General features: G+C 36.2%; 1 protein-coding gene across 9 annotated transcripts in view; it reads left to right on the top strand.

Moving 5' to 3' along the window:
• Mmp1 (Matrix metalloproteinase 1) overlaps positions 1 to 18,272 on the top strand; it is a 404,544-nt gene that overhangs the window by 309,991 nt on the left and 76,281 nt on the right. For 5 of the 9 annotated variants that reach the window (XR_001847613.1, XM_017616709.1, XM_017616702.1 and 2 more), the window contains exons 3-6: positions 6,227 to 6,633; positions 9,404 to 9,945; positions 10,013 to 10,389; positions 10,550 to 10,715. Coding sequence is in view for 7 of the 9 variants with exons in the window: in XM_017616709.1 (XP_017472198.1) it covers positions 6,227 to 6,633; positions 9,404 to 9,945; positions 10,013 to 10,389; positions 10,550 to 10,715 (1,492 nt within the window). In the remaining 2 variants the exon portion in view is untranslated. Of the gene's footprint in view, positions 1 to 6,226; positions 6,634 to 9,403; positions 9,946 to 10,012; positions 10,390 to 10,549; positions 11,213 to 18,272 lie in introns of those variants that run through there. The other 4 variants (XR_001847615.1, XM_017616717.1, XM_017616752.1 and 1 more) reach the window with 2 other exon arrangements.

The raw sequence follows: 18,272 nt of genomic DNA, 5'->3' as shown, positions 1-18,272 counted from the left end.
AAGTTTGGAAGAAATTGGTGCAGCGGTTACCAAGATATACACATGTAACCATAAGTGGGCGTGGCTACGCCCATTTGGCAAATATTTATAATATTCTTATATTTCGTTTAAAAATTGTTATAAGTATCAATTTTGAGTGAATAATCTCCAGTAGTTACTAAAATATCGCAGTTTTCGTATTTCTGAAAATTACCGTTATATGGGAAGTAGGCGTGGTTATTGAGCGATTTTAAAAATTTTCGGCCATTTGGTATGTTATGCGAAGGCCAACAACTGTGCCAAGTTTGGAAGAAATTGGTGCAGCGGTTACCAAGATATACACATGTAACCATAAGTGGGCGTGGCTACGCCCATTTTCCAAAAATTTATAATATTCTTATTTTTCGTCTAAAACTTATTGTAAATATCAATTTTGAGTGAATAATCTTCAGTAGTTACTAAAATATCGCAGTTTTCGTATTTCCGAAAATTACCGTTATATGGGATGTGGGCGTGGTTATTGTCCGATTTTTAAAATTTTCGCCCATTTAGTAAGATTTATCAAGGCCAACAACTGTGCCAAGTTTGGAAGAAATTGGGGCAGCGGTTACCAAGATACACACATGTAACCATAAGTGGGCGTGGCTACGCCCATTTTCCAAAAATTTATAATATTCTTATTTTTCGTTTATAAATTGTTGTAAATATCAATTTGAGTGAATTATCTTCAGTAGTTACTAAAATATCGCAGTTTTCGTATTTCGGGAAATTACCGTTATATGGGAAGTGGGCGTGGTTACCGTCCGATTACGCCCATTTTCAATACCAACCTACCTTGGATTAACGGAAACCTACATACCAAATTTCGTTGAGATATCTCAATTTGTGCTCGAGTTATCGTGTACACGGACGGACGGACAGACGGACAGACGGGCGGACAGTCAGACATGGCTTAATCGATTTCTCTATTCATTCTGAGCATTTATGTATACATTTGTCTATATCTATCTCGATTCGTTTTCGCTGTTACAAACAACCGTTATGTGAACAAAACTAATATACCCTTGTGCACAAGGGCGCTCGGGTATAAAAATTATTGCCATCAGTGTAAATTAAAAAGTCCGGAATCCCGGGATCACTAGAAATTTATGAAAAATTAAGAAAAAACCAAAATTAATTAATTTTAAACTAAATGTTTATTTCAAAATACAACAGTATTAGTTAAAAATACCCCTAAAGACTAAGAAAATCAGAAAGACTTGAAAATTCACAGATAATGCCAGTTATACGCAGTAACACTAAGGAAAAAAAATTCAAAACAATCAGCACTATGCTGAGTATCGTCATCGTCGACCATCGTCAGCGCATCAGTACCATGGCTGACGATGGCCGTATCGTCACTTTTACGGACGATAACAATATTCAACATAGGGCGGAATAACTTACTTACTAAAAAATTGGTTGTTATAGCTTAAAATTATTGTAACCAATAGAGGTAAATATGTTGTACAAAAACACATAAACAGAAGTTCACAAAAGTGTATATAAAACTATTCGTCGATTTAAATAGTTAGCTTTTTACTGGGCATGTTTAATTTACGAGGAGGAAGCATTGAAAGCCTAACCCCGTCAGTGTGAGACCTTAACCCAAACTAAACTTCCTACCGTCACGTACCGTTCCCCTCCCGGCACCACCGTCAAGGATTTCGTCGGGTGACTGATGAGGTTATGGATCTATTCTCTTCTTCTTCTTTTATTTGGCGCTGTAACCGCCAAAGCTATTTTACCGAGTGCAACAAAGCACGCCAGTCATTTCTCCTCTGTGCCAACTGGCGTGAAGTGAAGCCTGAATATTTTCAGAGCTGGAGCGTCGGTTATCGAACGACATAGTCAAGCCACTGGAGCCGCTGTATTTAAATTCGCTGCACTGCGTCCATGTCGTTGTAAAGCTCATACAGCTCATCGTTCCATCGTCTGCGGTACTCGCCGTCGCCAACGCGTAAAGGCCCGTAAATCTTCCGCAAAATCTTTCTCTCGAATACCCCAAGAGCCACCTTATTGGATGTTGTCATCGGCCATGCTTCTGCTCCATATACCAGCACGAGCATGATGAGTGACTTATATAGTGTGGTTTTCGTACGTCGAGAGAGGACTTTACTTCTGAACTGCCTACTCAGTCCAAAGTAGCACTTTTTGGGAAGAGTGAATCTGCGTTGGATTTCCATGCTGACAATATTATCGATGTTAATGTTGGTTCCCAAGTAAACGATATTCTCTACTTTCTCGAAATTATAACTGTCAACAGTGACCTGGGTGCCAAGGCGCGAATGTGCTGATTGTTTGATTTATGACAGGAGATACTTCGTCTTGTCCATACCATCATACCCATTTGCTTTGCTTCCTTGTCCAACTTGGAAAAGGCAGAACAGACTTCGCGGTTTTTCTTACCGATGATGTCAGTGTCATCGGCATAAGCCAGCAATTGGACGCTCTTGTAGTAAATTGTTCCTGAGCGGTTCAGTTCTGCAGCTCTTTTTATCTTCTCCAACATCAGTTTAAAGAAGTCACATGAAAGAGAGTCGCCCTGTCTGAAACCCCGTTTGGTGGCGAAGGGCTCGGAGAGGTCTTTCCGAATTCTGACGGAGCTGGTGGTATTGGTCAAAGTCATTTTACAAACTCGTATCAGTTTAGCGGGGATGCCAAATTCAGACATAGCGGCATATAGGCAACTCCTTTAAGTGCTGTCGAAAGCGGCTTTAAAGTCGACAAATAGGTGGGGAGTGTCGATCCATTTCTCACGGGTCTTTTCCAAGATTTGGCGTATTGTGAATACCTGGTCTATGGTGGATTTTCCAGGTCTATAGCCACACTGATAAGGCCCAATTAGTTCATTGACGGCGGTATTCAGTCTTTCACACAATACAATACAATATATTGGCACGCATGGTGGGTCGCCTTTCTTGTGGATTGGGTTGAGCGCACTTGAATTCCAGTCGTCCTGCATACACCTTATAAGCTCCTTGCCATCGTAATTGAATAGCTCAGCTGGCAGGCAGTCAGCTCAAGCGGCTGTGTTACTTTTCATCAGCATAATCGCTATTCGTACCTCGTTATAGTCAGGCGCTGGGATATCGACTCCATCGTCATCGACTGGGGACTCGGGTTCGTCTTCTCCACTTCTCTTAATGCTTCTGCCATTCAAAAGGGTCGGCAAGTGTTCCCTCCATAATTTGAGTACGTTCTGGAGATCGGCCACTAGGTCGACATACACGATTGAGAGAATACAAAGGTTGCGCCGATCTCGGACCGCTATTCCTCTCTTAACGAATTTGACAGAATCGTTGTTTGCATGACGTCACACTTGTGCAACTTGTTTACGTTTTCCTTGCAACATTTTTTCTCCTTCTTCCATTCTTGCTTACGTTTTGGCATTTCTCTCTCGCAATTGCACCAGTGAGACGTCACACAAAAATTATTCTCAAAAATCCTCTCTGATCGGCGCAATCTTGTATTCTATCATTCTTGGTCGACATGGTTGTTCCTACAGGAGTCTTAAAACCTTCCGTAAGTCTCTCAACTCTCTGCTAAAAATTTCGGGTGTTTTTCAGTCGGCCAGCATTTCAAGCATTTTTCTCTGCAGCTTCTTGACACTCCTCATCGTACCAGCAATGAGCGGGAAATGTAGTTCCACTGCACGCGTATGTCGGTTAGTTGAAGAGTGCTCTCTCACAGCAGGTGTGAGAGTCGAGCGGCGAATCCTTGGGGCGTCTGTTTTGATTGCAGCTTTTCGACGTTGAACTTTCCTTGCATTGTTGGGGGCCTCTTTTGTTGCTGCACCGAGGTGGGGTCGTATATTAGCTGCATCAATATAGTGGTGCAAGTCGATGGTTGACCCTCGGAGTGTTCGTATGTATAGCTTGATGGATCTTTTTATGCTAAAACCCAGTACTGCATACTGCCAAGTTTCGGGCCCCGGTGAAGTCGATCAGCCTCATCCCGCCGTTTCTATGTGGAGGCTGAATATTCCGACACTGGCGCCAAAGATCCCTTCGTTACCCACCTTGGCATTTAACGATTTTTTTACATGTTATTCGGGCAGCACTAATATGTATACTCTAAGCTAAGAGATCCTTGGGTGACTCGTCTTTCTCTTCCATTGGGGCATTTCACATAAAAGCGAGATGTTGAAGAATCCCGCTTTGATGCGGATTGTGGCTAGACGTTCGTTCACTAGAATAAACCCGGCCTCTCTCCCACCACAAATCCAACACAGACTTGCGCCCCTTTACGTGGCAACTGTAGTAGACGACGCAAGACTTCCACGCTTACCTTCCTCGCCCCGTCTATCGCATTTCATGGATGGCGGTGACGTCAGCCTTATTTTCCCTAGGACATCAAACAGCTGGGCAGAGGCACCGTCCCGATTAACGGTTCGGATATTCCAGCTGCATACCCTCAAATCATAGTCCTTCCTATGTTTGCCGTGATCGTCATCAAAAGAAGGGGGTATCATCCGAGGCATGTGTTTTTTTTTCATTGGGCAAGGTTTTAATGTGGCAGGACCCAAACCCAGTGCACGCGGGGTATTACGCCCTAGCACTTTAGCTCGCTCCCAAACTAGTGTTCGGTCGCTACCCAAAGAATTCATGGATATAAATAACCGGACGTAGTGAGCTGTGATTTGAACCGTAAGCACACGAATAACTTCTGGCCACTCACAGGTGAATGGCAGTCAAAAGCTTTGAATTACTGGGAAATGTACAAAACATAGCGGTCAAAGGCAAATATCTCAACTAAACCCTGATGTATTTTTTAAATACATAGCTATACATACCTGTATAGTATACCAAATAGCCGGACCAGACGTTATTCAAAATAAAAAAATTAAAAAAAATTAACTTTTCCGTTTACTCTGTAATATTCCTCCACAATTTTGTAAGGTAAACTAACAATTTATAATCGCGCTTTGCAGTGAAATATCTTCTCTTAAATTATGTACATATGTTTGTATAATTATGAGGACGTATTGAACATTTTGGGTATGCAGATTTTGTATGCTAGTATATTCATTTATGCTAAATATATTACTTGATTTTGTTTTGTCACACCGTGTAATAAATAAAAAATGCATTAATTTTTCTGTAGTAAAGTTTAATTAATGATTTAATTATAGTTTAAAATGGATATATTAGTAACCTCTAATATGCTAATTTTATTATAGAAATTTATGTGCGCTATGTGTTTTCTGCCATCTGCTATAATTATGTACTTTAGAAGTAAACGTCTTGGCTGTTCACCAAACCGGTCTATAGTTTTATAAATAATGTCAGATTCGTTCTGTGATACAAAGCTTGCGATGTACGATTAGAAGACACAAACCTAAAGACAACGTAATGAACAATTGAACTATAAACTTATTTATAGTTTACCTTTGAATCCATCTTCGCTCATTGTCGACTGCAGCCAGGTTTTTGCCCTTTTTAAATGGAAGTGCTTTGAAGTTAGGGAGAATAACGTGATAGAGAACCGGATGTTCCACATATCCACTTTTTAAATTAATTTACTAATTATTTTGTTAGCATTGAGTGTATAATTTGTATATAGTATATATATAGGAAAAAACTTGAAAGGAGGTCGAATTTATCCAGCAAGCATTTCCTGGTACTATTTTTTAATATCTATGCAAAAATTTGCCCCTACATGGCTACGCCCATGAGCGTGCATACAAACAAGCAATTCTTGACAAAAATTAGATGTTGTCGTTTTTGTATGAAGTGTAAATATTTATCTCCAAGAATGCCTATTTTCATACCTTACCAGCAACTTACACTTCACCCGGCGGTCCTTACCACTTCACTGACGAATCTCCCTTACTTTAGCAAAGACGTGGCCACCTTATGTAAGTAGGAATTTAAAATGTACAAATGGTATCAGACATACTTCTGAGCCGCTTTACAAAGTAAGTACGTATAATGCAGAGCAGTCGCTCGGAGTAGATCGGCGCTTGGAAATAACTTCAGCTGCACGTTATTTTTCAACTGACAACGTAATGCGTCATAGGAGGTGTTCATTTTGTGCTTTACTAGTAGATGACAATGGTCATGATGAAAATTTTTTACTAAAAGCTGAAAGAAAACATGGCTTACCTCGTAAGGATAAGATAATTACATTTTAAAATAATTTTATGTAGTCAACGTATTTATGTAGTTTGAGTGAATAATGTGAATCTATGTTTTTTACTCTGTAGATTTATCTATCGCAATTCGGCTATCTACCCGCTTCAGCTCGTAATCCTGCCAATGGAGGTCTGCTCGATGCAAGTACATGGACTAAAGCTGTGCAAGATTTCCAAAGTTTTGCCGGCCTTAATGTAACGGGAGATTTGGATAATGAGACTTTGGAATTAATGTCACTGCCGCGATGTGGCGTGCGAGATAAGGTGGGCTTTGGTACCGATAGTCGCTCAAAACGTTATGCTCTGCAGGGAAGTCGATGGCGGGTAAAAGCTCTGACCTATAAAATTTCGAAGTACCCGAAACGTCTTAAGCGCAATGATGTTGATGCCGAAATAGGCCGCGCCTTCAGTGTATGGAGTGATTTTACAGATCTATCATTTACTCCCAAAGCTTCAGGACCCGTTCATATCGAAATTAAGTAAGCATTTCGTTATTATTTATCTAGCTCCAAATTAAAGTACTCTGACAAAAATCATTTATGTATGTACTTATGTACATTCGACCGAGTAAAAAAATTCTGCTATGTGACCGGAAACTGACTCAAATAATTGTATTTACTATAGTAATGACCATTCATGATTCTCCCCCCTCTACGATAATTCAATGTCCGGTTAACACAAACGGCAGGTAGAAGCTCCGGTAAAATACGACGACAGCTTTATCTATAACATGTTATATGCACGATGTCGAAAACGTTGATAATGATGTTTAACTGGGAAGTAGTGATAACCAGACAATGAACAAACAAACGGCCTACAGTGGGGCAAAAAAGTTGCGATGGACAAATCAATTTTGAGAGCCCAAATATAAACCGATTTCATGTTTCTTTTTTTTTAAATAAGAGATAATTAAATTTCGCGTCGATCTATCCGTGGCGATTTTTTAAAAAGGCTCTAGTTGTTTATTTAGTTACGTTGAAAAATGAAAGAAAAAAAATTTTTGCGTTTGAATCATGATACAATAATTTTTAGAAGGTAGTTTCACTTCAAAATTTTTTACATAAACCGTGGCCATTGCTACGATATAGAACTTGGGGATTATCGCTTGTTATTTTAGATATTTTTTAACAGAACATGTAAAGATTTATATGTTTCATAACTGATCACTTAATTTTTAATATAAATATACGTATTTTATACATACATTATTGCCACTGCTAATCATATGAATAAAAATCATAAAAATGAAAATATAACAGCAATATTTCTTGTTTATAATGGATTAGATCCATCGCACATCACGGACTTTATCGGCCGCCAATTTAGATGTGCTCGCTAGTCTTTCCATTGCACCACAACTTATTGGTCAGAGCGATTAAGCTGGTGTAATGTGCGCACCTCCATACATCTTCATGTACATATTTCAAGCGAGCCCTATCATTTAAATAGGCGGCCGATAAAGTCTGTGGTGTGCGGTGGCTCTTATAGCTGTGTCCTTACATCTATTCCGTGTGTTGCAATATCCACGAAAGCAGCAGTTAATTTTTTATGAAGAAAATTATTACAAAATATTATTTCTCTACTTATATGTTTGGCTTTTCTTTGTTTTATTTTTCCAACGTCAAAAGCTGGATTTTTTTTTTTGAGAAAGTTGGTACAACAAAAAATACGAAACACGTTTTCTGTCAGATAGCTAACATGGCGGATAAGAAGAAGAAGTGAAACTACCTTCTAAAAATTATTGTATCATGGTTTGAATGCTTCCAGTTTTTTGGAAAATACTTGAAATTAATTTCAAATGCCTGCAATTATTTAAAAAAATATTCATAAACATTTTTCCATAGGATGCATTTACTTAAAAAATGTTTCTAATTTGTCATCTATACTGATATGTATTTTTAAAGCCGTTGTTTTTTAATCGAAAAACTCGAGAACAACTGTACAGTTATTTTTGAAATTTTGGACATCGACTCTAGACCTCCTAAGGATGATAATAGAAGAAAAATAATTTCCATATATATAGTGTTTACACATCATATCTCTGGAAGTATTCATCGTAGAGTGCTGCAACTTAGTATAGAGATATATAACATCAACGCCAAACTCATGGAAAAACGGGGTTTGGCACCTGCCATACAAACTGAATTTCTCACATTAGAATGTGTCTTTGTGAGAAGTTCAGTTTGTATGGAAGGTGCCACGCCCCCTTGATATATCGAAATTGCTTTTCATCTATTATCATCCCTGGATAGTCTGGAGTCGATGTCCGAAATTTCAAAAATATAGGTACAGCTATTCTCGAGTTTTTCGAGCAGAAAAAACGAAAAAACGACTTTCAAAATATATATCGTCGTTTAAAGTACAAAACCGCGTACCAACAAAATGCAAAACCGCGTATCAAGATAATGCAAAACCGCCTATGTGAGGTTGCATAAATTATTTTATGGAGAGTGAAATCACTCGTATTTCAAAATGGTTCTATTTTTTTTTAAGCAATAGCACTTCTGGATAGTATATTTCAGGACGAATGGATAAGGATTGAGCCAAGAGCTTGTGTGAGCAAACCCAATTTTTGGCAGCCGATGTCAGTTACGCGGTTTTGCAGAATGACGATACGCGGTTTTGTACTTTAAACGACGATATTAGTATAGATAACAAATGAAATGCATCTTTTAATTAAATGTATCATATGACAATATGTTTATGAATAACTTTTCAAATAATTGCAGACATTTGAAATTAATTTCAAGTATTTTCCAAAAAATTTAAAGCATTCAAACGTAAAATTTTTTTTCCTTCCATTTTTCAACATAAATAATTAAAATCTAGATCTTATTTAATTATCTTTTATTTAGAAAAAGAAACATGAAATCGGTTCATATTTCGGCTCTCAAAATTGATTTGCCGACAGGAGCCTTTTTTGCCCCATTGTGCGGCCCTAAGAGGTGAAATAATCTGGACCTGCATAGCACTTAAGTGGCGTTTTACAGCTTCAGACACTTTGATTGATCCTAGAAAATCATATTGACCTCAAAAGAGAAGACATCATTTGCTTATGGCAAAAGTAATCGATCGATGCGGCACCTCTTAGAATTATCGTAGAGAGGGGGATCATTACAATACCAAATACTAAAAGTTTAATCAGGTTTCCGGTCGCGTTATAGGATCTTTTTTCACTTGGACGAATGTACATACTTATTTCATTGCCTTGAAAGCCTTTATCATTATCCACTATTTCGTTTCAATTAGGTTTGTTGAAAGCGAACATGGTGATGGCGATGCATTTGACGGTGTTGGGGGCACACTAGCACATGCATTCTTCCCTGTTTTCGGTGGAGACGCTCATTTTGACGATGCCGAATTATGGACGATCGGATCACCACGTGGAACGAATCTTTTCCAAGTGGCTGCCCACGAATTTGGTCATTCGTTAGGTTTGTCGCATTCAGACGTCCGCTCTGCGTTGATGGCACCTTTTTATCGAGGGTTCGATCCAGTATTTAAACTTGATTCCGACGATGTTTTGGCTATACAGGCTTTGTATGGTAAAAAAACTGGCGGAGTGGGCGATCGTGGTGGATTCCCGAAAAGTACCCAAAGGCCGGTCTATGCTCCTCCAAAAGCGCCCCGAGACGACCTCATTTGCAAGGACCCAAAAGTGGACGCTCTATTTAACTCGGCCGATGGGCAGACATATGCTTTCAAGGGCAACAAGTACTACAGACTCACCGAAAACTCTATTGCAGACGGTTATCCCAAACTTATTTCGGAGGGCTGGCCTGGTTTACAAGGTAAGCATTTTCGTGTGAAATTTAAATAAGCAGAATTAAAAAAGTTAGACTATTTCATTTAAAACAGGTGATATCGATGCTGCGTTCACATACAAGAATGGAAAAACCTACTTTTTCAAGGGTACCAAATACTGGCGGTACAATGGGCGACAAATGGATGGTGATTATCCAAAGGAAATCAGCGAAGGCTTCACCGGTATCCCAGATCATTTGGATGCTGCTATGGTATGGGGCGGCAACGGAAAAATTTACTTCTACAAAGGCAGCAAATTCTGGCGTTTCGACCCATTAAAACGACCGCCTGTGAAATCCAGTTATCCGAAACCTATTTCAAACTGGGAGGGCCTGCCCAACAATATTGATGCTGCATTACAGTACACCAATGGATATACGTACTTTTTCAAGGGTGACAAGTACTACAGATTCAACGACAGGACATTTTCGGTGGGTTTGAAAATAGTGTAAAAATTTTCTAATTTGCCTTAGGCCCATACACATCAAGTGATTCGCTCTAGGGTTATTGTTTTCATAGCCAACAAATATGTATATATGTATTTGGAGTTATATACTTTATATTTATGAGAATCTTCTTTTCGTTTAACAGGTCGATGCAGCAAATCCACCATTCCCACGACCATCTGCCCACTGGTGGTTCGGCTGTAAAAATGTTCCTTCATCGACAGGTAATATTCTTGAAAATGATGAAGAATCGCGTTTGCATTCAGCATACAACAATGACGAAAATGACGAGTCACTACAATTCGATGCAGGTGAGTGGAACCGACCTAGGAGCGCATTGTGAGAATGAATAAACTGTCGATTATTAAATATATGTCAATGTGCTACTTTTACATTAACGTTGCTAATTAAAAAAGATCTCTTAAACTAGTTAAATTAAGGAAATTTTACATATTTCTGAAATGTTACAATACGGATCAATATGGTATGTCAAATCACTTCGCGATAAACGTGTCCATCTGTTATAGTTGTTTTTAATTCATTTGTTACTTGTACCCTTATGTTGTCATTTATGTTATATTGATTTTAAATATACATACATTCATATATGAAGCAGTAAATCTCGAGGTGCTCGTTTGCGTTGTTAGATCTTCTTTCCAATGGATCATTTGTTAATTACTTAGTAAATCAAAATCATGTATCCTTCATCATCGTCATTATGTATTCATGTATATAATTAAGTACATTTCATTTAATAACTCTGTATCTTTCTGTTCAAGCATATCATCGTGAATACATCGGATCTAAGGTATAATGCAACATACATGTGTATGTGGTTGCATACATAGATATATGTAGATTCAACATTCAAACTCTCATATATTATCTATTACTTTGTTTATACCTACGCAAGAACCGCATTAACAAAAAGCCGATTTGACTCAACACATATTTCTTTCAAGCGTTTATGTCTGTGTCTTTATACTGCACTCGCTGAAACCGTATTTAGAACTAAACAAAATTTGCTGTTTTTATTTTTCTTTAATAATTAATATGTGCGGTTGACCGGGATGGAAGCGAACATTAATTCAAATTTATTATAATAATAACTCAAATTTAAAACGGGCTGTATGAAGAAACTCAGCATATTTTCCCTTCTAGTCAAATGAATGATGTGTTTATATGTGTTTTCTAACCGATGTGAGAAATATAAAACCGATTTGAAAACAAATTCGAGTCAATACACTTTCGAATTTCTGAGCGTATTGAAAGTTGGTTTATGCATCCATTTTGAATCACAGCGAACTTGGTCAAAGCGCTTTATGTGTCGCTATAAACAAGGTATGTGTAGCATATAAATATTTGTTATACATAAATTCATGATAAAAACATAACAAGGTAAAACCATTGAGAGGCAGTCTGACGTTTGCCAACAATATAATTTTAAAATCAAAACTCAAACTCACACACACATTCTCATTTTCAATCTCAAACAACAACAATTGTGAACAATTTAATTTTTTTATTTTCAATTTTATATGATTTTAAAATGTTGGCAAACGTCAGAACAAAATCATGGCCGACGAATTGAGAGAATGAATTTACCTTGTAATGTTTTTATCATGCATAAATTTATCTTAGAATGAAGAAACTGAAACTATCAACACGAAAAAGCCAGTAAAAACATTAAAATTCAACCAAACACATTCTTATATAATACCTATACAGTATTCCCCGGTTGACAGAATCCCACTTGAATGCCTCTCTATTATTAATACACATATGTCTAAACAGTGCTTAAAAAATTAAATTAAGCGGATAATTAAACAAAAACTCATGCAATTGTTTATTCCCAAATAAGTGGACGAGACTTTACACATAAGTATTGTATGTATCATATTGTATGTAATATCAGTTGATTAGGTCATTCTAATAATCCTTGAAAGCAAATTTAGTAACTTATTTTAAATAACTAGCTCACTTCTTTGTGTTAACATGCTTTCATGAACTAAAATCTCTTCTCATACTCTTAAATAAATATGTATGTACGTGGCGTATACTTAACACATCGAAACTTAACCGCCAAAAAGAAGTAAGCCACATTTAAATTTTTTTATTTTTTTTTTTTGGTGCAGAAATTCATCTAGATTAGTGCCGGCCACACTTACACAATCACATTTTAAGCATGTGTTGAAAACACAAAAGCTCATCGATACACCAAAAAAAACGGCAAACTAACACAAAGGTTTGTTTTTGCTACGTAGAAAGTTTGTAAAGTTTAAAGCATTGGTCCGTTAATATGTATTTAAGTAAAACAAAATGCTCATGCATTCATATACATTAGACTGCATCACTCCCCATACAAATCGGTAATGTTTCTCCATTAGAATTATAAAATCTATTATATTTTAAGACGTCCACCAAAATATTTCGAAAAAAATATTAAGATTTAAGTGAGCTCGACCGATTTGAAAATACTTCCAAAGATGGAGTTTTTTATGAATAAAAATAGTTTCTTAAAGATTTTTTTGAAAAAATACCCTCAAATGACAAAACGGTTTAAGCTTAAAAAATTTGCGTAAAAATATTTTTAAAAAATTTAAAAAAAATTTTTGACGGAATCGTAATAATGAGATTTTTGATGCTGTTTTCAACTTTTTTCACCGATTGGTATAAGAAAAACTTGAATAACTGAGCCTAAACTCTCCCGATTTAGACTTGTGAGATATCATTCGCCCTTTTTATTTCTTTGCTAATAAACTCATTCAAAGGATGAAAGAGAAAGGTAGGATGAACGAATATCATTCAAAGTTGAATTAAGATGTGTTGATATTTGAAAAAAAAATATTGGGACACGAATTACTTTTTTAGCACATAAATAAAAATAGTGCGAAAATACCTTTCTACCGAGATCCCCTAAGTCTAAATCAGAATAGTTTGGCCCAGTTTCGTAAATCAATCTTTGAAAAAAGTAAAAAAACAGCATCAAAAATCTCATTATTACGATTCCGTTGAAGATTTTTAAATATTTTTATGTAGAATTTTTGAGCCTAACTTGTTTTGTCATCTGAGGGGACTTTTTTCAAAAAGTTCTTTAAGAAACTATTTTTATTCATAAAAAACTCCATTTTTGGAGGTATTTTCAAATCGGTCCAGCTCACTTAAATCTTAATATTTTTCCGAAATATTTTGGTGGACGTCTTAAAATGTAATAAATTTTGTAATCCCGGCGGAAAAACTGCAACTTTTTTTGGTGATGCAGTCTAATATACATATATGTGCGTGGAAAGAATGACCGTACAGTTTGCTTTGCTTAAACCAGAGATCGAAAATAACCATCACCAAGTGTCTTGTATGGTGTTTACCACTAACACACACACTCATCTCTCAAGCAAAGAGTGTTTCTCACCATGGCATATCACTCTGAGCGATCTTTTTGTGTTCTCCGTTGTGGGTTATTTATCAACTGCTAAAATTTCCCTAAGGCAAAGGCACTTTGGCAGGGACTTTTTTTTCAAGTGTCTAAATTGTGGGTTATTGTAAGACTGAAAAATATAAGTGGGCGTACATAAGTGGAAGCAAAGCGTTAGGCATTTCTTTACACGATGTATAAGTCCACATACATGTGCGAACATTTACGACAAAGAAGAGATCGTGCACATTCATAATATGATACACCGAAAATAAGTTATTTTATTTTATTGATAAAGAAAAGGATAAAGGCAAAGGTAAAAAAAATTTACTAACATAAGGGCTTTCGTGGGTAACCGCGCTCTAACACTTATTTTTCCTCTTCCAGCAATAAGTGTCCGTGTCCAACAGTAACGGAAAAAGATATGCAAATAACTCTTTCCCACTGAGAGGAGCACACATCTACAAAAAATAAACCACCTGTTCCTTTTTGTTCTTTTAATTAGACTTTCTAGAAAGTTTGGAGTGCGCACTCAATCAGTTCTACTGCAAGTTTCAAGTGGAAAAAAATTTTTTGTTTTTGAACTTTTTTGCCAAAGTTATTGCGGTTTTCTTCCATATAAAATTAAATTGTGTTTATTCGTTATATGAAAGCAAATGCGACAAAGAAATTTCTAAAAAATCAACGCCGTACAATTACTCTAGTACTAGAATTTTTAGATATCCTACCCCCAGATTGCCAAAAACACGGGTTTTTGCAATATTTGAGGTTATATAATGAAAACATCAAATTCTGTGCTCATTTCTACTTGGGGCATTATTTTCGTTTGTTGCGATTCGATTTTTCTTTCTCGAGATATACTAGTTTTACCCTGGGATTCAGTAATTCAGTCTCATCTCAAGTCACTAAATTTGAGATTAGCAATTAGTGACTATTTTTGTGACTAGAGATGATTTGGCTATTCAGTAGGAGAGAGTCACAAAAAGTTCAGCAAAAATGTGTGGTGAAAACAAACACAGCCAGTCAACTGATAGCGTTTATGTATGCCTTTTGCCGCGGCGCCCGAAAAGTCGCAATGGTCAAAGCATTAGGCTGCTGGTCGAGAGGGTCCACTCCTCGGGAGTAGAGGATTTTGTATATTTTTTATTTAGTATTTTTTTTATTAGTTTTATTTATTTTAATAATCTTTAGATTTTAATGTTAAAAAAAAATTTTTTTTTTCTATGGATTTGTATGATATTATAGCATTTTAGTTTACTTCCTAACGAATTTCTTATTGAACAAATTTCCTCGCTTCATATTCGCGTTTTTTTTTTTTAATAAATGGAAAGCAATTAGCTTTTTCTCCATATTTTTATTTTTGAGACCTGCTCTTAGCCTGGTGACAAATTAGTGACTTTTTTTTTAGACTAGAGACGTGAGACAGCGTACTGAATACCAAATAGTCTCAAAATCCAAGTTCACCACCAAAAGTCACTATTAGTGACTAGAGACCGCTTACTGAATGCCAGGGTTAATAGTACTTCGGTATTACGTCGTAAGCATGAGTCATCATAGCATGTGTAGAGGCTATCAATCGTTATGAGCGAAAACGTTTTGCGTATTGACTTATGTATGTATTCTTGTAAATATTGTTAATTTTTTGCTTTTGTTAAATACAAACTGCTACGAAAAAATCCTCTTTTGATAAAAAAAAAAAAAAATTGGTGCTTTTAGTTTGGTAAAACGCTTTTTCCAAGTTTTTGGTGCTTTCTGAAAATCAAAAGTTGGCAACACTGGATTGTGCGCTGCTGGAGCTGTCACTGAACGGTTGTGTGATGTATGCGTGTAGGAGTAGTTTTTTGTTTAGTTTCAGCAAAGCAACTGTGCGACCATTCTTAGTACGCACATCAGTGTGACCACTTTGTGAGTAATTCCTCAAAACGTGAGGAGTTTCGGGTGCGCTTGAGTGTTTTCTGAGGATTTTTATTTTGAGGAATTTTTTGTCGATATATTTGCAGATAACAAATGCAAACATGTTTTACACAACATAGTTGTTAAACCGCCCTGTAAATTTTTGAAAAAAAAAACTTTCAGAAGTGTTATAAAGGGCAAAATTCACCACACAATCATCTTGTCAAACATTCTAGAAACCTACTTTTCCCATTTCGCCATACACCATGTAAACATGACTCGTTCTAGCAAAGAATTTTAGTTTTCTTCCGGTTCCCAATGTAAAAGAGTTTGGTTTGCTTCGATTTTTCTCTCTTGCGTCCTCATTCGGTGAAAATTCCGTTGCGAATGAGGCGATTTTACCATACAAAATGTAAGCGGTTTGATCAAACGTCAACATGGCGGCCAAAAAATCAAAAAATTTCGTTCACATTTCCCTCAAACGGCTTGTGAAACCTTCAAACACCCCCACACAACATAAATAGCTTTAAGCAAAGGGATATTTCGCTTGGTTTATCAAGCCGCTTGTGTGGTGTTTTTCGTTCTTAAGCACATCAGCATTTGCTGCTAAATATTCAAAATGTTATCGGTAATTTTTTCGATTCCATCGCTATATTTTCAACTTATTTTGAAGTAGCAAAATCTTGATAACGAATGGAGAGAACACGCATTGTTCGATCATAAGGGTATTCATATTGATTCTTCATTAGATCCAAAAAAATATCGGAAAAAAGTTTTTGAATTAAAAGATTCTTCAGGTTCATATAAGTTTCCCAATAAAAAAAAAAATATTATATCTGTGTTACTGAGGAGCTGACTTGAGGAGCAGATTGAGCACTGATATACATTAGCGCACACAAGGGGTGGGTTTTGTCGCGTCCCAGTTTTTATTTAGGTCACACTACATATGTACTTAATAAAAATCATTGAAATCGGCCCAGTATTTGAAGACTTTTCGGATTAGAGAAAATGGTTTTTTAATTGTATATATCTGTGGATATTTGACAAAACAACTTAAGTCTATCTCTCACGGACATACAAAATAGCATATGTTGACAAAACATATTTTACCGTCAAAGAGAAAAGTTTTGGAATACGAAAGAAATGTTTAATTATTTTATCGCTATTCACAACCGTTAAAATGTTTCTGTTTGCAACAACGGCAGTTTTCATTTCAATAAAAATGATTGCTCTGTCGGTAAAAAGAGCTTTGCCGAGTTATGATATTCTCTTTGTCCCTGAAAGATAGAAGTTGCTTTGTCAAATTTCCACAGATATGTAACACACTTTGACAAGAAAAATTTCTCCGAGATAATAAGGCTACCCATTTCCAATAGATTTTGGTTCGCTAAATTTGTAAAAATGGAAACATATACATATAAATTTAAAGAAAATATTGCAACTAATAAACGGCTAATTTTTTTTTGTAAAACGGCTAACAAATCGGCTGCCGGCTTAACAGAATTTTCTCCGACTGTTTGCTTTCGTAACCGTCTAAATCTAGCCAGAAAACGGCTAAAATGGCAACACTATATGAATTTATGTACATTTGTCTTAATTTAATACATATTAACGGAACAATGCCTTAAACTTTACTAATGTTCTATTTAGCAAAAACAAACCTTTGTGTTACGTTTGCAGATTTTTTTTTAGGTGTATCGATGAGCTTTTGTGCTTTCAACACATACTCAAAATGTGAGTGTGGCCGACACTAATCTAGATGCTCTAGGAATATTTCTGCATCAAAAAAAAATACAAATTAAAAAAAAAAATTCGCCTACGTCTTTTTGATGGTTAGGGCTCGATATATACATATCGTGGTTTAAAGTACAAAACCGCGTATCGTAATTCTGCAAAACCGCGTAACTGACATTTGCTGCTAGAAATTTGATTTGCTCACACAAGCTCTTGGCTCAATCCTTATCCATTCGTCCTGAAATATACTAGCAAGAAATGCGATTGCTTTATAAAAAAGAGAACCATTTTGAAATATGCGTGTTTTTACTCTCTAGAAAATAATTTACATAATTTACACACGCGGTTTTGCATTTTGTTGATACGCGGTATTGTACTTTAAACGACGAAATGGTTATATACATGCATACATACTTACTATATTCGAATAATTTTTGTATAATCCAAGTAACCCGATGATATATAATATAGTGTTAAAAACATCTGTTGGTGTTAGCATCATTCAAAATCAAAAATATACATACCTTAAATATATTAAAAAAATATAATATTTAGAATTAAGACAAATGTAAAAAGAACATTAATACTCTTGAAGCATTTCTGAACACAACTTTTGTTGATTACTAAAATAAAACCAACAGAATAATAAACTCACAAGATTCTTCTGAAACATTACCTTGGTCGGTTTCACTAATCTACAATTGAAGAATAGTGACAATGAATTCACATTTAAGCAAATATGCAATATATACGTATTGGGCAATATTGCTATGTAAACATATAGTAGGATTGCACTGGGTTCATGGCACTTGCTTCAGAAGCATCTACA

The sequence above is a fragment of the Rhagoletis zephyria genome, unplaced genomic scaffold, assembly GCF_001687245.7.
Source record: "Rhagoletis zephyria isolate East Lansing unplaced genomic scaffold, Rhagoletis_zephyria_1.1 Rzeph_scaffold_00027, whole genome shotgun sequence".
NCBI classification, from domain to species: Eukaryota; Metazoa; Arthropoda; class Insecta; order Diptera; family Tephritidae; genus Rhagoletis; species Rhagoletis zephyria.
This window is presented reverse-complemented; position numbering and strand designations above follow the sequence as displayed.